At 39.3% G+C, this 18,198-nt stretch overlaps 1 protein-coding gene across 9 annotated transcripts in view; it reads right to left on the bottom strand.

The window, feature by feature from the left end:
* Positions 1-5,597: 5,597 nt before the first annotated feature.
* The window catches only part of LOC121730988 (protein Jumonji), a 39,776-nt gene continuing 27,175 nt past the window's right edge, over positions 5,598-18,198 (bottom strand). For all 9 annotated transcript variants that reach the window (XM_042120256.1, XM_042120262.1, XM_042120259.1 and 6 more), the window contains 9 exons: positions 16,827-17,022; positions 14,815-15,080; positions 14,254-14,457; positions 13,821-13,987; positions 12,940-13,124; positions 11,415-11,521; positions 10,466-10,639; positions 7,649-7,741; positions 5,598-5,929 (listed from right to left, as the gene is read on the bottom strand). In XM_042120256.1, the coding sequence (XP_041976190.1) occupies positions 5,744-5,929; positions 7,649-7,741; positions 10,466-10,639; positions 11,415-11,521; positions 12,940-13,124; positions 13,821-13,987; positions 14,254-14,457; positions 14,815-15,080; positions 16,827-17,022 (1,578 nt within the window). In that variant the 3' untranslated portion in view covers positions 5,598-5,743. The remainder of the gene's footprint in view (positions 5,930-7,648; positions 7,742-10,465; positions 10,640-11,414; positions 11,522-12,939; positions 13,125-13,820; positions 13,988-14,253; positions 14,458-14,814; positions 15,081-16,826; positions 17,023-18,198) is intronic.

Here is an 18,198-nt window from a genome sequence, read left to right as displayed (position 1 = left end):
AATAGATATCGCAATAATGCATGCGTGATTATCGACCGATAATAACGCGCCTGTGTGCGGGAGCCTTTACAATGTTGCTACATCGTGAAGTGCATTTTTACGTTACGTTGACGTAAATTTTCACCTCACGACAACGTACCGTGCCACGTTACCGCACCGTTTCACGTTGACGACGTCGTAACGTGGACATGTGGATAGGCCCTAAAGTCTAGTCTGTATATTATATAAAACTCAAAGGTGACTGACTGATTGACATAGTGATCTATCAACGCACAGCCCAAACCACTGAACGGATCGGGCTGAAATTTGGCATGCAGGTAGATGTTATAACGTAGGCATCCGCTGAGAAAGGATTTTGATAAATTCCAACTCCAAGGGGTTCAAATAGGGGATGAAAGTTTGTATAATACTTCTTAACGCGAGCGAAGCCGCGGGCAAAAGCTCGTCAAAGTCTAAGGCCGTATAAATAGTCAGTACTTAAGATGCGATCCGGTCTCAAGACGCGGTTCGGCTCTGTGATTGATCCAAATTTTGACAGCCAACCAATCACAGAGACTAAACCGTGTCTTGAGACCGAGATGCATCTTGAGTACTGAGTACTGACTATTTATACGGCCTAAGTAAAAGTCAAAGCAGTCAAGCAGTCGAAGGTCGGTCAATTCAGTAAAGTGGTAGACGCTTTAATTAAGCTTAGGACAAACCTATGCGTCCAAAGCGACTGCGAAGCGGTAGCGTCTACAGCACGGTGGACGCTGCCCATGTAATCTTATGGTGCCATGCACACCTACGCGACCGCGACGCGAAATGTTCGCGTCGGCAAAGCGAAACATGCGCGTCAAGTTGTCAGACGCGTGTTTTGAAGTGTACATGACTATATTATTTTGTACAACTCTCTAGTTTATGATTTTTTTATTTGTTTACGTTTTGATAGATTGTGTCATGATATTAAGGCACCTACCACATGTGCATGCTTGAACACAGTTTTGCTAGCGCTTGCTTCTCGCATGAAAAGATGTGTAAGACTGACTTATCTACCACATGCATGCGCAAGCCACATTCTTGCCGAGATCGTCGGCGTATAAACCAAAGAGAATATAATCACTATGGTATAAACAATGTTTCTCAATGAAGAGCTATTTCTTCTGCTTTAATTTTTCCAGTGTTTGCTAGTGACAAAATTGATAATGCATAATTTTTTTTTCATATGCGTATTTTTTTTATTCTTGTCAGAATAATCTTTCGATTTGATCTTCCACAGAGCGAGCAGAGATTTTTATAATTCAATGAATTCAGTTGCAAACTGACGTTTATAATATGTACGTAAATCTGCCATTTTTTAGCAGCGTGCGCGCATTTTAACACCATATTTTGACTGACAAAGAGCGGCTTGAACACTTCCAACCACACGCGCAGACAAGTCTACACGAGGGCATGCCTGAATTTCAAGCGAGTTTAAAAAACAACAAGACAAACTTTGGGGCTCGCGCGTACTAGTTTTACCAACTACACGCACAATGTTCAGTGTTCAAGCCGGCATGCGCAAGCAAATCTGTAGTCAAGCATGCACGTGTGGTAGGCGCTTAAATAAATTCAACTTGAACATTGTGGACGTGTTTTATTCCTCTGCACTTTCCAAATCAAAAGCAAGCTTAGCATCTCGCAACCCTCATGTCCGTCCGACCGACGCATCGGACTCTGATATTAAGTATGAGGATGTCATTACCACAATTACAGTTAGCATACACCAGATAAAGTCGCGCGTCTTCAGTAACTGTTCATTAACAAAATGAAGTTTGACGGTTCGCGCCGTAGTCGCGCAGCTGTGCAAGGCCAGTTTCGCGTTGCAGACGCTCCCGTCTCGCGTACCGCGTCCCCTGTCACAAACGCATAGGTTTGTTCTAATACGAGGGCTGCTATTTATGTATCCGGAATTAAAAAAAGAAACAAACATATATCATTTAATATGGTTTTATTGCTTTTAAAAATATTCGCCGCGATGATCGACACACTTTTGCATACGCTGGAACCAATTTTCATACCACTTTTTCCATTCTGATTGAGGTATCTCCAAAACGTGCATTTTGAACGCATCAACAGCCTCTTCGCGGCTCGAAAAACGTTGACCACGTAATTTGTTCTTCGCGTATGGAAATAAAAAGAAATCGTTAGGTGCCAAATCAGGGCTGTACGGCGGATGACCAATCAATTCGATCTTTTGACCCTCCAAAAACTGAGTTGTTTCAGCTGAGGTGTGACAGCTAGCATTGTCGTGATGTAATATGATTCTGCGTTGTCGGTTGTCCTTTCTTATTTCTTCAAAGACTTCTGGTAAACAAATGGTCGTATACCATTCAGAATTAACCGTTTTTATTCATTTAAACAAGTAACTCAAAGAGGAGTGACTCGCGCACACGGCATAACTCAATAACTGACGAAACACCAAGCGACAGCATGCAGCAGAAATCTGGACTCTGGACTAGACAGTAGAGTAGAAATAATATGTAATTTTAAGGTAGGTATTCCATTCACGAGCGAGCCATGGGCTCGATACTGGATGTCGCACCGAGCCAAATTCATGGCATTCACGAACACGCCAGCGAGCCTTTCCATTTGATAATTTTCGCGCTCGGTCGCTCGTAAATGCCGGCCTTTAATGTGTTAAAAACGTTTCCGTTAGCGCCATCTGTTGCACAAATCAGGAACTTTTATAAAAAGTAAAAACAATGTCTCTGCCTCAAGTTTTACCATACATTTTTTATTGTCCAGGCCGATTGCAAAGCCGATAACTTTCCCCGGTAGAAAACCGGGGAAAGATATCGGCTTTGCAACCCTAGTTACCGGCCAACAAACCAGGGACTGCGTACCGACTTTTTAACCGACTTTCAAAAAGGAGGAGGTTATAATATGTTACTGTATATAATCCGTCAAGAAAGTGAAGAAATTAAAAAGTGGCTACATCGTAGTGTCGTCCCTTTTTTCTTAGATTGATTTGAAAGGGAGGGAGTACGATGTTGCCACTTTTTAATTTCTTCACTTTCTTGACAGACTATTATATTGTCCATCTGACGCATGGTCCATTGACCATTGACCACCTTTTTATTAAAATAATCAAGTGATCGGTCTGCGACGTCCTAACTTCACACCCCACTTATAAACGATATTTTTTCCCAGCCTAGGAACGAGCAGCTACATGGAATAATTATTATATTTTTTATTCGTTCAGCTAACTTTCTTAACGACAAAAGCAAACTCACGGATCTTGATTTATTCAATTCTTCAGTAAGCGCTACAAAAAAGCTGATCACTAAACAATGATTCGAGACTTTCTTAACTGTTAGAAGTTAGATTTTAGAACATACTTTAACTTGTTAATTGCTCGATGTTTTCATTCATTGTATACGTGGGAGAGCCATGCTTCGGCACGAATGGGCCGGCTCGACCGGAGAAATACCACGTTCTCACAGAAAACCGGCGTGAAACAGCGCTTACGCTGTGTTTCGCCGAGTGAGTGAGTTTACCGGAGGCCCAATCCCCTACCCTATTCCCTTTCCTACCCTCCCCTATTCCCTTCCCTTCCCATCCCTACCCTCCCCTATTACACTATTTCCTCTTCAAAGGCCGGCAACGCACCTGCAGCTCTTCTGATGCTGCGAGTGTCCATGGGTGACGGAAGTTGCTTTCCATCAAGTGACCCGTTTGCTCGTTTGCCCCCTTATTTCATAAAAAAAAATTAAAAAAAAATTGGTATAATACTGTTATATTTCAGTGCGTATAGTTTCTATCGTGAACATAAATTACCTCACATTATTAGATCGTGAGCTTTTGTTATTATTGACTGTCTAACCGCCGTACTCAGAGACATTTAATTACGATTAACCTTCAATTTAACTCTCCGTTAAATTGAAGGTTAATCGTAATTAAATGTCTCTGAGTACGGCGGTTAAACAGATAATGTATGTCAAAATTTTGAATTAATTACATTTAAGTACCAAATTAATGTTCCACTCTGAGTGCGGCAGTAACTGTGAGGGTAAGGTTGGTTGGTTGGTTTTAAGGTTGTAAATCAAGTCACTGTATGTTTTCCTGATAAAATAAAAATAAATTAAGTAAAAATAATTAAATTAACACATGTCCCCACATGTGTTAATTTAATTATTTTTGTGATCAAATAAGGGTGTTCGATATTTTATTTGCCACCAGGTGCCGCTATGTAGGGTACATAGCGGCACTTGGTGGCAAATAATAAATCTATTGTATCTAAAGACAAATTATCGTGACACAAGAGAGCTTATATCGTGACAATAATTGACAGCAGTTTCACTCGATAGACCCTAAGGCTACATAGCGGCACCTGGTGGCAAATGGAATATCAAACACCCTCATTGACAGAGCATATTTTAAATTAGTACTTACTCTTAGGGGGATATTAGATTATCATTATATATATTGGAACCGAGATCATTGAGTCAATTATATTGGATAATGTAATATAGACGTATGATTCATTTCTTCCTTGATCACAGATTTCTAACTATTACTATTGGATCCTATATATGATCATATAAATGATAATGTAATACCCCCCTTAAAGATCAAATAAAACAGAATGTATTATGTTTACGAAAATATATTATTACTTACCTATAATCCGTAACCACTAAACACAAATAAAATTTACAGAAACCCTTCAATGTAGTCTGCTAACCTTTTCCAATTTTTTACATTTAAAAGAAATCATGGAGAGCAAACAGAATACAGCAAATTTGAGGAAAGAGCTAAACTACATACAAGTTTAAAACTAGTTTATTTATCTTAATTCTATATCACAGAGTTATCAAACTATGTCAGAACTAATATTGAACATATGTTTTTATTGAAAGATAATATTGTATCGATTTCTCTTTAATACTAGTCTAAACTTTGATACATGGTGTCTTATTTACAAAATTTTGTATAAAAGATTAATTGTCTTAAAAAAAGTCAGTCTTAATTAACAGAGATTACTTATTTACGATACTTATGTATAATGTTCTAGATATGTAATATCTTCTGTATAATGTTCTAGAAAGAAAATTATTTTATTTAATTTATTTTAATACTACTCATAGTGAGATCATATTCTGTAATATTTGAAGTGATAGTCTAATCTTAATCTTTTCATGCTATCTATTTGGAATTTTATAGTATGTATAAAACCAATTTTAAAATTAACGACATCACACAAAATATATAGCAGACCATAGAAAAGGATACAATGTATATAAATATTCCTATATATAAAATAGGTAAAATGTACGTATAAAATGTACGTTTTTTAGGCTTTTTAATGGGTCTCTGATAAAAACGAAATCTTCAAATATGACTACTACTCTTCTTTGCTCAACTCATTTGGCCGCCTTTGCATAAAAAACTTGCCTACTTTGATGTCACCCGCACAAATCAAAACTATGCACACCTCAACACTGACCTCCATTATACAAGTACGCTGGACTTATGATACCATTTGAAATGACAGCTATTTTTTGTGCCTATTTGAAGCGGAATCAGCGCCCCCGATGCGGGGGAAGAGAACTCACTTAAGTACAGTGCACCTCAAGGTTAAATGTGACAAGAAATACATGCAAACATACATTTAAAAAATTTAACCATTCTTCTGGCACATTTGCATAAAAAACTATAAATACAATAATTATTGAGTGAATTACCTCAATATTGTTGCAGCTAAAAATCTTCATAGATGAAGTTAGCTCAATAAGCGTTTTTGAAGATTCTGTTCAATCTCTTCCAGTTCAGTCTTAGTAAAGAAAATCTCTAATTCTATGTTGTCTTTGTTGATTTTCTTGTCGTCGAGATCAGTTTCGTTTTCGACGAGCACGCGCATAGCGTGCTGCACGCACAGCGCCGATTGCTTGCCGAATACACCTTTTACCTACGAAAAGAGTTCCATTAAATTAGTTGCAGTATTTTTTACCCGTACACTTCTTTAATGGCTTACACTTAGATGAAAAATCAAAATCTGTTTAAATATTTATTTCATGTGTAGTCATGTTTCTGTTTTTTCTTTTCCATCCGTATATATATATACAACTCGATCGCGCGGGTACATTTTTCCGGGATAAAACGTATCCTATGTCCTCTCCCAGAGCTCAAAGTTTTTTTTTCCATACCGAGTTTCAGCAAAATCGGTTCAGCAGTTTAGGCGTGAAGAGGTGTCTGTTACCTCAGAGACACAGAAAGAGTGTGTACCTGAGACACTCTTTCTAATTTATAATATTAAGTATGGACAATGGATATTGATCCTTTTTTGAGGAGGGGAAATGCATTACGCATCCCCCGTGCCCTCGGGGGAAGGGCAGGGGTATGTCGGACTCCCTCCGCAGAGGTTTACCGACAAAACCCCCCCCCCCCCCCCCCCCATGCCCTCGTCAAAGCTACACGCGGAGGAGCGGGTTCGCTATCGCACCGCGTCCTCCGCAGCGCTTGCCGCTTCCGGCATCTCTTTACCTGCAGCAGCCTTGCCGCCGCCTGCTTGCACCGAGAGGCTCTCCGGGCATCGGGGAAGCCTTTCTCCTAGGGGCCTATGTTATGGACGGTGATCCCCCTATCTACCGCCCACAGGCCTAGGCTTCCACCTCCATGGCGGGGGCGGTTTCACCCGCCCCGGCCTTATCGGCTCCAGGCCGCTTACGCCGCCGAGCCTTGGAGGGCGCCCTGCGCTTCTTCCTCGTGCCGGGCGACTTGCTGGCCGCTGCGATGCAGCCATTAGTCTCCAGCACGTGGTTACTCTGTTTGCCGAGCTCGGCGCAGAAAAAGCAGCTCGGCTTTTCCGCGCAGTCGGCGGCCTTGTGCCCCGGCTTACCGCAGCGGAAACAATTCCCGCTACGGTCCACCGGGGACTGGCACATCGGCGCCAAGTGGCCGGTGTCTGGGCATCGGTAGCACCGCATTGGCCTCGCGGCCAGTGGCACTACCTTTTAATAATAATAATAATAATACCCAGCCTACCTGCAGCTGCCCAGAAGTTACCAACTTCTTGGCGGCCGCTGTGGGGACGTGGAGCCACACGCTCCGCGCGCCCCTGGGGCCCACCGTTATTCTGCCCGACCGGATATCGATGGCCGGGCAACCGCCTTCTTTCGCCGCAGCCTTGGTGACATCGGCGGCGGTCGTCGCATCGTCCATTCCGGACACTAGCAACTCCGCTCTTTTGACCGGACGAGCGATCTTCACCACGCCCCTGTCCAGAACGACCCTCATCCTATTGGCGAGGGCGTCCGCCTTCTGTTGGGCGTCCTCTCCGGTTATTTCCAATATCCAATATCTTCGCGAGCCGGTATCGAACCTTATTTCTGGTGCAGATACCCACCTCAACAAGGTCGATCCGGCTCTTCGCCTCTTCTAGGATGGAAGCGTACGTCACGCTCGGGTCCACCCCCTTCTCCATCGTGAGGGTGATGGTGGCGGTCCCGGGCGGACGCAGCCTGGATATTGATCCTTGCATTCCCATGATCAACACTGTGAATACAGATGTTAAAATTAAACAATGTTTTTTTCCCTATCTCTAAAGCTTCTTTTCTAGCATTGTAAAACTATAACACTTCATTTTAATAGTAAGGGGATTAAGATGCAGTAAAATCACATAACTTACCTTAGAAAGATATAGAGTGGTACGACAAATCTCACATTCGTCCTGGTGACGAATCAGTCTTCTCTTACCCTTGGTGCCTTTGTTGACTGTCACCTGAAAGTAACATTAAAAACGATATAAAAATAACGCTACTTCAACATTAGCGCTTTTGTATAATTAGTACGTAGTCGACTTATCGGTATCGTACGCATCAGTCGCATAGCATTTTAGTATCTTCTATTTTAATATTCGTTGCGTACGGTGTGGATTAGCATTTAGTGGACGCTGGTGCATGAGTGTCTAATGTCTATATTATAAGTATTATAACCATAAACTTATAATATACTGTCGTATAGACCACCTGACAACCCGAAAATGCGTGACCATTTTTGATCTGTCAATGTGTGCGTGTGCTACTGATGTATATTTTACTATCGATAGTAAAGTATTTTGCTATCGATAGTTTAGTCCGTTCGAGTTATTTTACCTGAGTTTCTATAAGAAATAAATAATATGCAACTTTGACAGATTTTGTATTTCAAATTAGGTATCATAAATTTTAATTGGCAAAAAAGGTGACGATTGAAAAGTAGATACACATTTCCGTTTGGAATGATTTTTCAATCGTCATTCGTCGGATATGTTATGACTTATGACATGAGGTTCTTATAGGGGTAATAACAATATAAATAATATACACATAACACATTATAAAGTTACTTATTTATTACTCAGGTAAAATCCATCTGGTAAATCAGCCCTTACATTGCTGCATTGAAAGTAAACTTTGAAAGTAAACAACACACATAGTATATTATATTTTATTCTTAAATTAAATACATATCATAAAATATCATAATACTTTTGGGAGTGCCTCCGCTGCCGGCGCCGGCTCCCAAAAATATCAGTAATGGGAACTACGGTAATTATACTGCCGGCGCTGGCACTCAAAATGGGAGCCGGTGATAATGCGTAAAGCGCTAGGTTCCAGTGCCGATGCACAAATTTTAAAAAGAAATAATAATTATAATCTCAATTTATATATTCGACTTTACTGACTTCCAAAGGTGAAGGTTTGGTACCTATTCGTTTGGCTGTGGATATGTTAGTTTTTTGTGATGCATTTTCTTAGCTTAGCTTTACCTTAGCTATCTTTTTTTCAGCTACCAAAAAGTAAGATTTTGCACCACAGCTACAGTTATAAACTCCGTGGTATACTTCCGAAGGTACTGAACAGAACTTCAGATTCCTTATACATGTTAGAGAGTTTCAGCGTTGTTTAAAGAAGCAAAGATATTGTATTTAAATGCTACTATGCAGATCACATTTATCAGCATCTTCAGCATCACCACAATTAACCCATCCAAGATTCAAGCCCCATACGAGCACCGGTGATCGCGACAACAATAGAATACAATAGCATTTCCGAGAATCCCCGATCGAAGGATTCAAATAATTATGCATCCTTACAATTATTATGACCTTATTATTTGTACTTTTCATAGTCATTTAGCTCAAGTCTGATGTTTTTGATCATTATTCTGTTTGACAAGCGATTTTTGCCGAATAGGCGCCAGCAGCCTATTCGGCAACCGGCGCCGGCAGCGGAGGCACTCCCTAATACTTTTTATTACAATTATTTTTAACCGACTTCCAAAAAGGAGGAGGTTAGACGTTCGGCTGTGGATATATTTTTTATGTATGTTCAACGATTACTCCGCCGTTTGTGAACCCATTTGAAGGTAAAGACAATAATAATATTATACTTAAATAAACTAAAAAGTATTAAATAATCCTTATTCTGTACTCAGTATTTCTGTTCTCAATCTTCATAATTTTGAAGTCGGTACCAGTCCTATTAATAAGTATAATGTAAGTTGCAGTTATACCTATTCTGTCAGAGAACTGTCTATTATATTATTGAAAGCTACATTTAATGAGTATTAGATTCAAGTGACTGATCTGTGAAACCTTTATTTTATACTAGGTATGTCAAAAGATAATTATTACTTCAAAATAATCGTTAAAATAAGATAATATGTCCTTTTTAAGGTGATAAATATAAAGGTAAATGATTTTTATTTTAGTTTTATGTTATTGTAAAATATCAATAAGCATATCGATAAATTTGATTCAAGCACTATAGCGTATATGTAAAAAAAATTAATGATTTTTTTTTCCTTAAAATTTGTGTAATATAAGAACAATAGTAACTTTAGTTACGCAAAATATGAAAGTAAAAGGAAGGATTCACAATATTTTATTTGAAATAGAGAGCTAAAGACAGAATAGAGCAAAAATAAACAAATCGTAGCAATTAGGACATGAAGATTAATTACCTGTGAAATGTATATTTTTCAGGATTATTCTTATGATTTACACTGCAATCAAGTACATAACAAGTCAACTTTTTTAAATATAATAATATTTATTAAAAATAATAAACAAATTGAACAATATATTGGAAATACCGAAAGGGCATAAAAACGATTGACGGCTTTTGACGACCTGTCAAATAAAAGTTGTTACAATTTTCATTAGACTGCCTCTCTCTTTTCATCTTGTTATAATTCCATAAACGATTTTCTTCTCTCTCGCACTCTTTGTTGGTCTATGCATTATAAGTTTATGATTATAACGCATACCAAAATCCGTTGCGTGCGTTGCAGGCCTGTGGACGCTTACGACCGCACCCAGAAACAATAATGGTAAAGCTTCAATTTAATGAAGAGTTTGACAGATGACAGGGCTTATGTCAAAATCTTCATTATATTACATTAAGTAATGAATATTCGTTTCTGAGTGCGGCAGTTAGCACTTAGCTATAAGTAGCGGTACCTGGAGGCCTATGGCGCGCAGGGCGCTGCGGGCGGCGAGCTCGGCGGTGACGAGGGCGGCGAAGGCGGCGTGCGCGGTCTGCAGCACGCGTAGCGGCGCGCGCCCGTCCCGCGCCACGCTCATCACCAGCTGCTCCAGCGCAAACGTCGTCGGCTCGCAGCTCTCGCGCAGCTCCTGTAATAGTACGTTGAATAGGTCTCGCACAAACAGTTAGAGCCAGTCCACACGGCGCGTTGCGTCGATGCAGCGCTGCCGTTTGACGCATAGCCGGCCACATGAGCCTGGGTGATTTTTAATTTAAACATTGATAAAGGATTACTCACACTATCGTTTCATGCTTAAAACCTTTTCTAGTTCGGTCTAATCACGAAATAAAAAATGAAAAACTAAAATTAATAAATAAATAATATCTCCCTACTTGATTACAGTAGGTTAACCAAATTTGGAAAAAAAGTAAAGTATTAAGTGCTTATTCAATTGGTGTAAACAAAATTAATGTTACTTGATTAGTTTTTTTTAATAATTTTTTATGCAAATTTATGACCCGGAAAAACGCCAACTTTGACACTCTTTAAAAAAAAAACTACAAAGAATATCGATCTCGAAGTTTTACTCTAATGTTTATATAGCTATCGACTATAGTATTTTGAAAGAAAAACGCGGTGAAACAAAATCGAGGTTTTTATCACACTGTGCGCTTCAAATATGTACAATAAACAGCTGGGTATCATAGGTCCACCGTCCAGCGTACTTGTATAATGGAGGTCAGTGGCCCAAAACTATTCAGAACCTCTTCAGTACGCTACGAAATAGAATATGTCCTGCGAAAATAGGACGGTTGGCAACCCTATCGTAGATCAATAGGGCCTAGGGGACAAAAAATTGAAACTTGATTTTTAACGAATTTTGGCGCAAGAAAGTTCCGGGCAACAACTAGCAATGAACTTACTTGAAAGACGCTGGACATAGTGGTGAGCCAGGACTGCGTGGCGAAGTACACGCTCTCGGAGATCGTGTAGCCGGTGCAGATCGAGCTCGAGTACGCCTTCGGGAACACTGCGAAATATTTCATTCATATTACACAAACACTTTAGATAATATCTTTCCTTCAATCGTTTTGACAACAAAGTTATAAGGGACTAGCTGTTGCCCGCGACTTCGTCCGCGTGGACTTTAGTTTTTTTAGAATCATAAAAAGTTTATTGTGCGGGAACCGTATATGTTCCGGGATACAAAGTATCCCTTATCCTTTCCCGAGACTGAAAGTATTGCCATACGAAATTTCATCAAAATAGATTGAATAGTTTAGGCGATAATCATAAAAGTTTATTGTGCGGGTACCGTACATTTTCCGGGACAAAATTAGTATTCCTTGTCCTTTTTCGGGACTCAAAGTATCTTTATACCAAATTTCAGCAAAATGGGTCCAGCCGTTTACGCGTGATGTCGTGACCACGCGAAATATAACGTTCCGCGCAGCTTCGCCCGCGTAAATTAGATATTTTATAGACAAATTAGTCCACAAAAAATAGCCTATGATCCTTCACGTGGTCTACTTCTTATCTGTGCCAAATAACACAAAAATTCCTCCCGGGTTCGTGAGACAAGCCCTTTCAAATAATTTCCCCCGTTTTTTTTTCACATTTTCCTCTATTTCTTCGCTCCTATTAGTCTTAACGTGATAAAATATAGCCTATAGCCTTTCTCGATAAATGGACTATCTAACACTGAAAATTTTTTTCAAATCGTACCAGTAGTTCCTGAGATTAGCGCGTTCAAATAAGCCCTTTCAAATAATTTCCCCCATTTTTTCCACATTTTTCTCTATTTCTTCGCTCCCATTAGTCTTAGCGTAATAAAATATAGCCTATAGCCTTTCTTAATAAATGGGCTATCTAACACTGAAAGAATTTTTCAAATCGGACCAGTAGTTCCTGAGATTAGCGCGTTCAAATAAGCCCTTTCAAATAATTTTCCCCCGTTTTTTTCCACACTTTCCTCTATTTCTTCGCTCCTATTAGTATTAGCGTGATAAAATATAGCCTATGGCCTTCCTCGATAAATGGGCTATCTAACACTGAAAGAATTTTTCAAATCGGACCAGTAGTTCTTGAGATTAGCGCGTTCAAACAAACAAACAAACAAACAAACTCTTCCCAATTATAATATTAGTATAGAAGAAGATTATTTCAAATCCCTTATATTAGGCATCACAGGCGCTATGATAAGTTGCAATATGTTCGAGCCTGCGGCGTGATATTATGTATTTTGCGATAACCATGCAATAGGCATTGACAGCATATTATACAGAATATCTACTGCCAGTCAAAATATATTTTTCATGTAAATTCTTTTGTCGTCAGTTTGCTACATTGCTGAAGCATGATTTCACTCACTCTGGCGTGTTACACAACATTCCAAAGGTTAGATAGGGGAGGGAGCGTCATATTTTAACCATCTCATATGCTACAAACCTATGACAAACTCGTGCGGTTTCTGCGTGATCTTGGAGAGGGACACGTCGTGCTCCAGCAGCATGTTGGGCGGGATCATGGTGATGTCGGACGACAGCCAAATGCCCTTGTTCTGGCAGACGGTGGGGCACAGCACCTCGACGGCCTTGCGGAAGTTGTCGCTCTGCTCGTCCGGAATGCCGTACCTAATAGATAAAGCTTGTTAAAAAAGAGTAGACGCCGAACACAAATTTTAAATTAAATAAAATGTTGAAAAACTGAATTAAACCAGATATAAAATGATAATATTTGAAGTGTACAAACGATGTGAGTGGAAATACGAGGCGAAAAAACCACCATTCGGGACAGGGGGGGGGATCCCCCTGGATCATGTTGACGTCCCTACTAAGTCTATCTGTCTATCTTATCTAGTACTTTTATTGAAAATCTATTACTTTCATAGAAAAAATATCTAGTACTTTCATAGAAAACTTATACTTTCATAGAAGGGCGAAGACCCTCGATTTATATTTTTTTATTCTTTACATAACACTTTTCTTATATAAAATTTGATTTGCCCCCCAAACCCCCCCCCCCTCCCTGATGCAAATTTGCCCCCCCCAAAAACCTACGTTGCGTCGACGCAGCGCTGCCGTTGCTTTGTTTTACGTACAAAATATAACCAAGGTGTTCACATGGCGCACTGCGTCGTCGCAACGCACACAGGACGGACAGCAGCCCCGGAGACGAAGCGGGAGAGGGTGTTGACGACTGCTTCGTAATAACGCTGCGATGACGCAGCGCCCGTGTGGCCGGGGCCGGTTATGCGTCATACGGCAGCGTTGCGTCGACGCAACGCTGACGCATCGCGAAGTGTGGACAGGCTCTAACGCAGCACTCACCATATCTTCTCAGGCCCCTGGTGCATGTACTCTATCCAGGGTAACGCGTGAGGGTCCCGGTGCCAGCAGCTGGTTGAGAATATCATGCCGAGGTGTAGCGTCGGCACCGTCAGACCGAGCACCGGACCCAGGGGGCGGAGCAGGTTGCCGTTGTTTTGACTTATCATCTAAATTTAAATAAAAGGTGACAGTCCGATCTACAATAATTAATAGGAAGCAAATGGGTGCTATGAATTTTGATGACTTGTAAATGAAAAATAAATTAATTCTGCATAAAATTTAAATCTACATAAAATTACAAATATCAACATACTTTTTTATCAGGAACCAGTCAAATGAATTACATAACAAGATCAAGATGACGTCAATTAAAAAACAGCTTTGGCAAGATGGCGGAAACGCCAAAATGGCGGCAACAAGATGGCCGACGTACCTTCAAGTTCCAAGGATGTTTTCCGTACGGGTTGCTCTTGTTTTTAGTAAACCCATACCCCTCTTCCCCGGTGTCAACGCTTGCACTGTTTACGCACACGTGGTCAGCACCGAACAACACCAGCTTCCAGTAGAGATTCTCTATGGTCTTAGTGTTTGGCTCCTCGTTGGGAGGGGTGTACATTTTGAACGCGTTTTGGGCCACCTGTAGATAGTTCTAATGTTTTTAAATTTATAACAGACACGACATAAGCCGATTGAAACGAAGTGGGAAGCTTAAAAAGTTCCTAATCAGTTTTTTAAACTACTAAGGATTGTTACCAGACGGCGCTTTGTGTGAGGGCAAAAGCAATATCAGATGGCTTTAACCTACATTCCGTAAGTTTCGTGTTTGCCTCTGTCTGCATACATACACAGTACACACTGTGCCGAGGTAAATATAGCCTATTGAATGCTATAGATATAGACAGTTAAAATAAGCTTATTGCATTTACCAGATTAATCTATCTTATAGTGGTTCCAGGATATTTAAAAATTTTAATGGCGTAATAATAATTCTTACCTTCTCAAAGTTATTCAAATTCATAGTCCTGCCCGTAACTATGCACTCTTCTGCCTCAGCTAGCGGGTCACTGTTGTGGCTGCTAGAGGTGACCTCCTCGTCCGAATCCGAACCCGCCTCTGGCTCCGAATCCGAATCGGAATCCGAACTCGAATCTCCGAGCAGGCGTTTCTGTCGGTGCAGAGGATTGAAGGCTCTCGCCAGCATCTTCTTATTCTTCTTCTGCCACATCTGTTCCACTTCGGCGATTTTCATCTGTCTCTCCCCTATGAAAAATAACAATACAATAAGATTAAGATAATGTTCTATGTTATACTAGTGGTCTAGTGTGGTATGTATAACGTCACTATTTATATTTTTCGCCAGAGCGGGACATCTGCAAAATTATACATAAAATAAAAACGTCGGTCAAGCGTGAGTAGGACTCGCGCACGAAGGTTCCGTACCATTATAAAGAAAAAAATAGGTTTTTGCATGGAAAACCCCCTTTAATTATTATTATTAAAAATTTCATTTTGTTATTATTAATTTATTAAAGTATAAAATATACAATTGAGCGTTTTATGAATATTTCAAGCTATCTATTGCCCTTATTGATATCGAGCAAAATATGGCAGAAAAATCACATTTGTTGTATGGAAGTGCGTTACTTCCACAAGAATTTCGAATGTATAAATACTTTCAAATTATTGTTTGCTCAACAATTTCGGCCTCGCGGGGGATACTGGGACAGACTGCCTGAAAGCGGGACGTATAGTCACGTTAGGTATACTATACATAGTCTATAGCACTCAGGGATATCTGAGCTATATATTGGTGAAAGTTTTTTTTTTTTTCTGAGATTATCGCGTTTAAACAAACAAACGAACTCTTCAGCCTTATAATATTGGTATAGATAATATTGTGCATATTATTAAGAGAAAGTATATTTTGATACACTCCCTACCTGTTGCATCGATTTTGATGCAATTTGATACAGAAATGAGTGAAAGACAATATAGCTACGTTTCGTTACTAGGGCATTTTCAAAAAAATGTGTACTCTTGTGATTTTGCCTTGTCCCTCGACTTTGTTAATTTATTTTGTTGAGACAAATAACTTTTAACAGAATATATTAATTAAAGTGAAAAAAGTTATATGTTTAAATACATATATAAATTGTCGTCTTGTTGTTACTTTACTAAATAAAAAATTTACGAAGGTTTTAAAGTATTGAAAACCATCAAATATACCTGTCCCCTTCCCAACTAAGATGAAATAATGATTGATTTTAAAAAATAATCAGTATTGGAAGTGATTGATACATAATTTAAAATCTCAAAGTCAAATGTATCAGCTGAAAGTATCAATTATATATTTTTATATATAATTTCTTTTCAAAATTAATTTGAATTTAAAAAGAAATTTTTGATCTTCCGGAAGATTCCCCTTTGTGACCGCTCGTTTTTGCAAAAATTCTTCTAATACTAGAAATTATTCGGCACGATCTGGCAAAACAACGTATGTTCTTCATCGATAGGTACGTCTTTTTGTTTTTACTGGCGAACTAACTAGTGAAAAGCGCAAAAATGTTGTTGAAGTGCAGGTGTTTCAATTTCTTTATTCAGGTATGTGACCAAGTTTTACTGTTATTAATCACTTTTCTTTGATTATTGTTATTGTTTACACATTGCAAAACTTGTATAGTATTTAATACCAAAAATGTATTAGTGCTAAATAAGATGGTTAATTTTTAAACTATTTAAAACAACAAGCAGGTAGCATTATGTGACCTCCGTTGGGTGACTTTTTCTACGGTCATTTTTGATACTATCAGGAAAATGCGTTCTTTTTTGTTTTTTTGTATAATAAACTATATTTCCTATTACATTATAGAAAAAATTATAGAAAAAAAGAAAAAATTGACATAAAAATTAAAATAAAATTTTATACCCTGTACACGTTTTTCTGAAATTGCCTACTACATCAAAAGTCGCGAGAAATTTTAAATAATAGTAAAAAATGAAACATACTGTTGGTGAGCGTATCGTACGGCAGGAGGTATTTTACGTATATCTGTTCAAGCTTCTTGCTGGGATTAGTCAGTTGGTAGAAATGCATCTCTTCGGCGACGCGATTCCATTTCTTCTTGTCGAAGACATTCTTCAATCCGCCGAGACGTTGCACCGTGTGATACATCTTCGGTAAATTTACTTCGAGACCCTCCAACTAAAATATTGGAATTATGAAAATACTAAATAAATTTAGAAATAATACTTGTGCGCTTTTATAATTATTCTGGACGATAATATCGCGGACGCCCACTTCCACGGTAAAAAATGGACGTCGGCGTCCAACGTTAAATGTCTTGTTTAGGGTTCCGTATTCAACAAGAAACCCTTAGGCGCTTTGCAGACGAAGGGGCGGGGCGGGCCGGTCAGTTTCGCCGCGGACGATAGCACAAAGGGAATCCTATATTACCAACGCACACGGTGGGCAAAAAGACCGCGCCACAGGTGCCCGGCGGGCTGTCCGCCGTGGATCACACAAACCAGTTTACATGCAGTAACGCAGACGGCGTGTGCTTTGTGTACACGGCGGCGAATACGGAATTGCTGGTGTTTGTGGCCAAGCAGCTCCACAAACTGTCGGTGGTATCGACGGACCACGTCAACGTCTCCAGCCTGATCCAGAAGTTCAACAGCATGAGAGCAGAGCTGGACGAGATGCGAGGTAGAATGGATGCCTCAGAATCCACAATCAGTGAGCTACGTAGTGAATTATTACAACTATAGTTTGTGCTATACTATAGTTTGTGTTATATTTCTTGCTACGGGTTTTTTTTACAAGAAAACAAAAAAAAATCAAAATGTAATAAATTATATTCCATCTACAAAAACAAATGTTTCCTATAATTGTAAATGAATAAAAATGAAACGTTGCTAAATGCTAACTTATTAATATAAAATTATAAATTGTAACTGTGAAAATTATTGTTACGAAAATATTTGAAAAATGTCAGATGCATGTAATGGAACTTATGCCAATAGAGATTGACACTGTTGAATCGAAATCAAATCGATAAATAGAGCGGCCATTTTAAATCGCCGGCGCCACTCTGAAACGTCAGTACGAAATCGATTATTTCGATTGCAATTCCTTTACGAAGTGATTCGATATTTTTAAATTATCGATTAATTTTCTTAGGTAACTTCCCTACTATTGTCAATTATAATGTGTCACCCATATCATCTTAAAACGCATAAACTATAAAAAGTAATAATTCATTATGTACTGTATCTGTAATGAGGACGATGTTCGATATCCCAGCGTATATCAGCAACAAACACATCAACGCTGACTTGAGACTACAAATAGTCAAGGAGGAAATTGAAACATACAGCA

This window comes from Aricia agestis, chromosome 10 (assembly GCF_905147365.1).
Source record: "Aricia agestis chromosome 10, ilAriAges1.1, whole genome shotgun sequence".
NCBI classification, from domain to species: Eukaryota; Metazoa; Arthropoda; class Insecta; order Lepidoptera; family Lycaenidae; genus Aricia; species Aricia agestis.
Note: the sequence above shows the minus strand (reverse complement) of the source record. Positions and strands in the feature narration are given on the sequence as shown.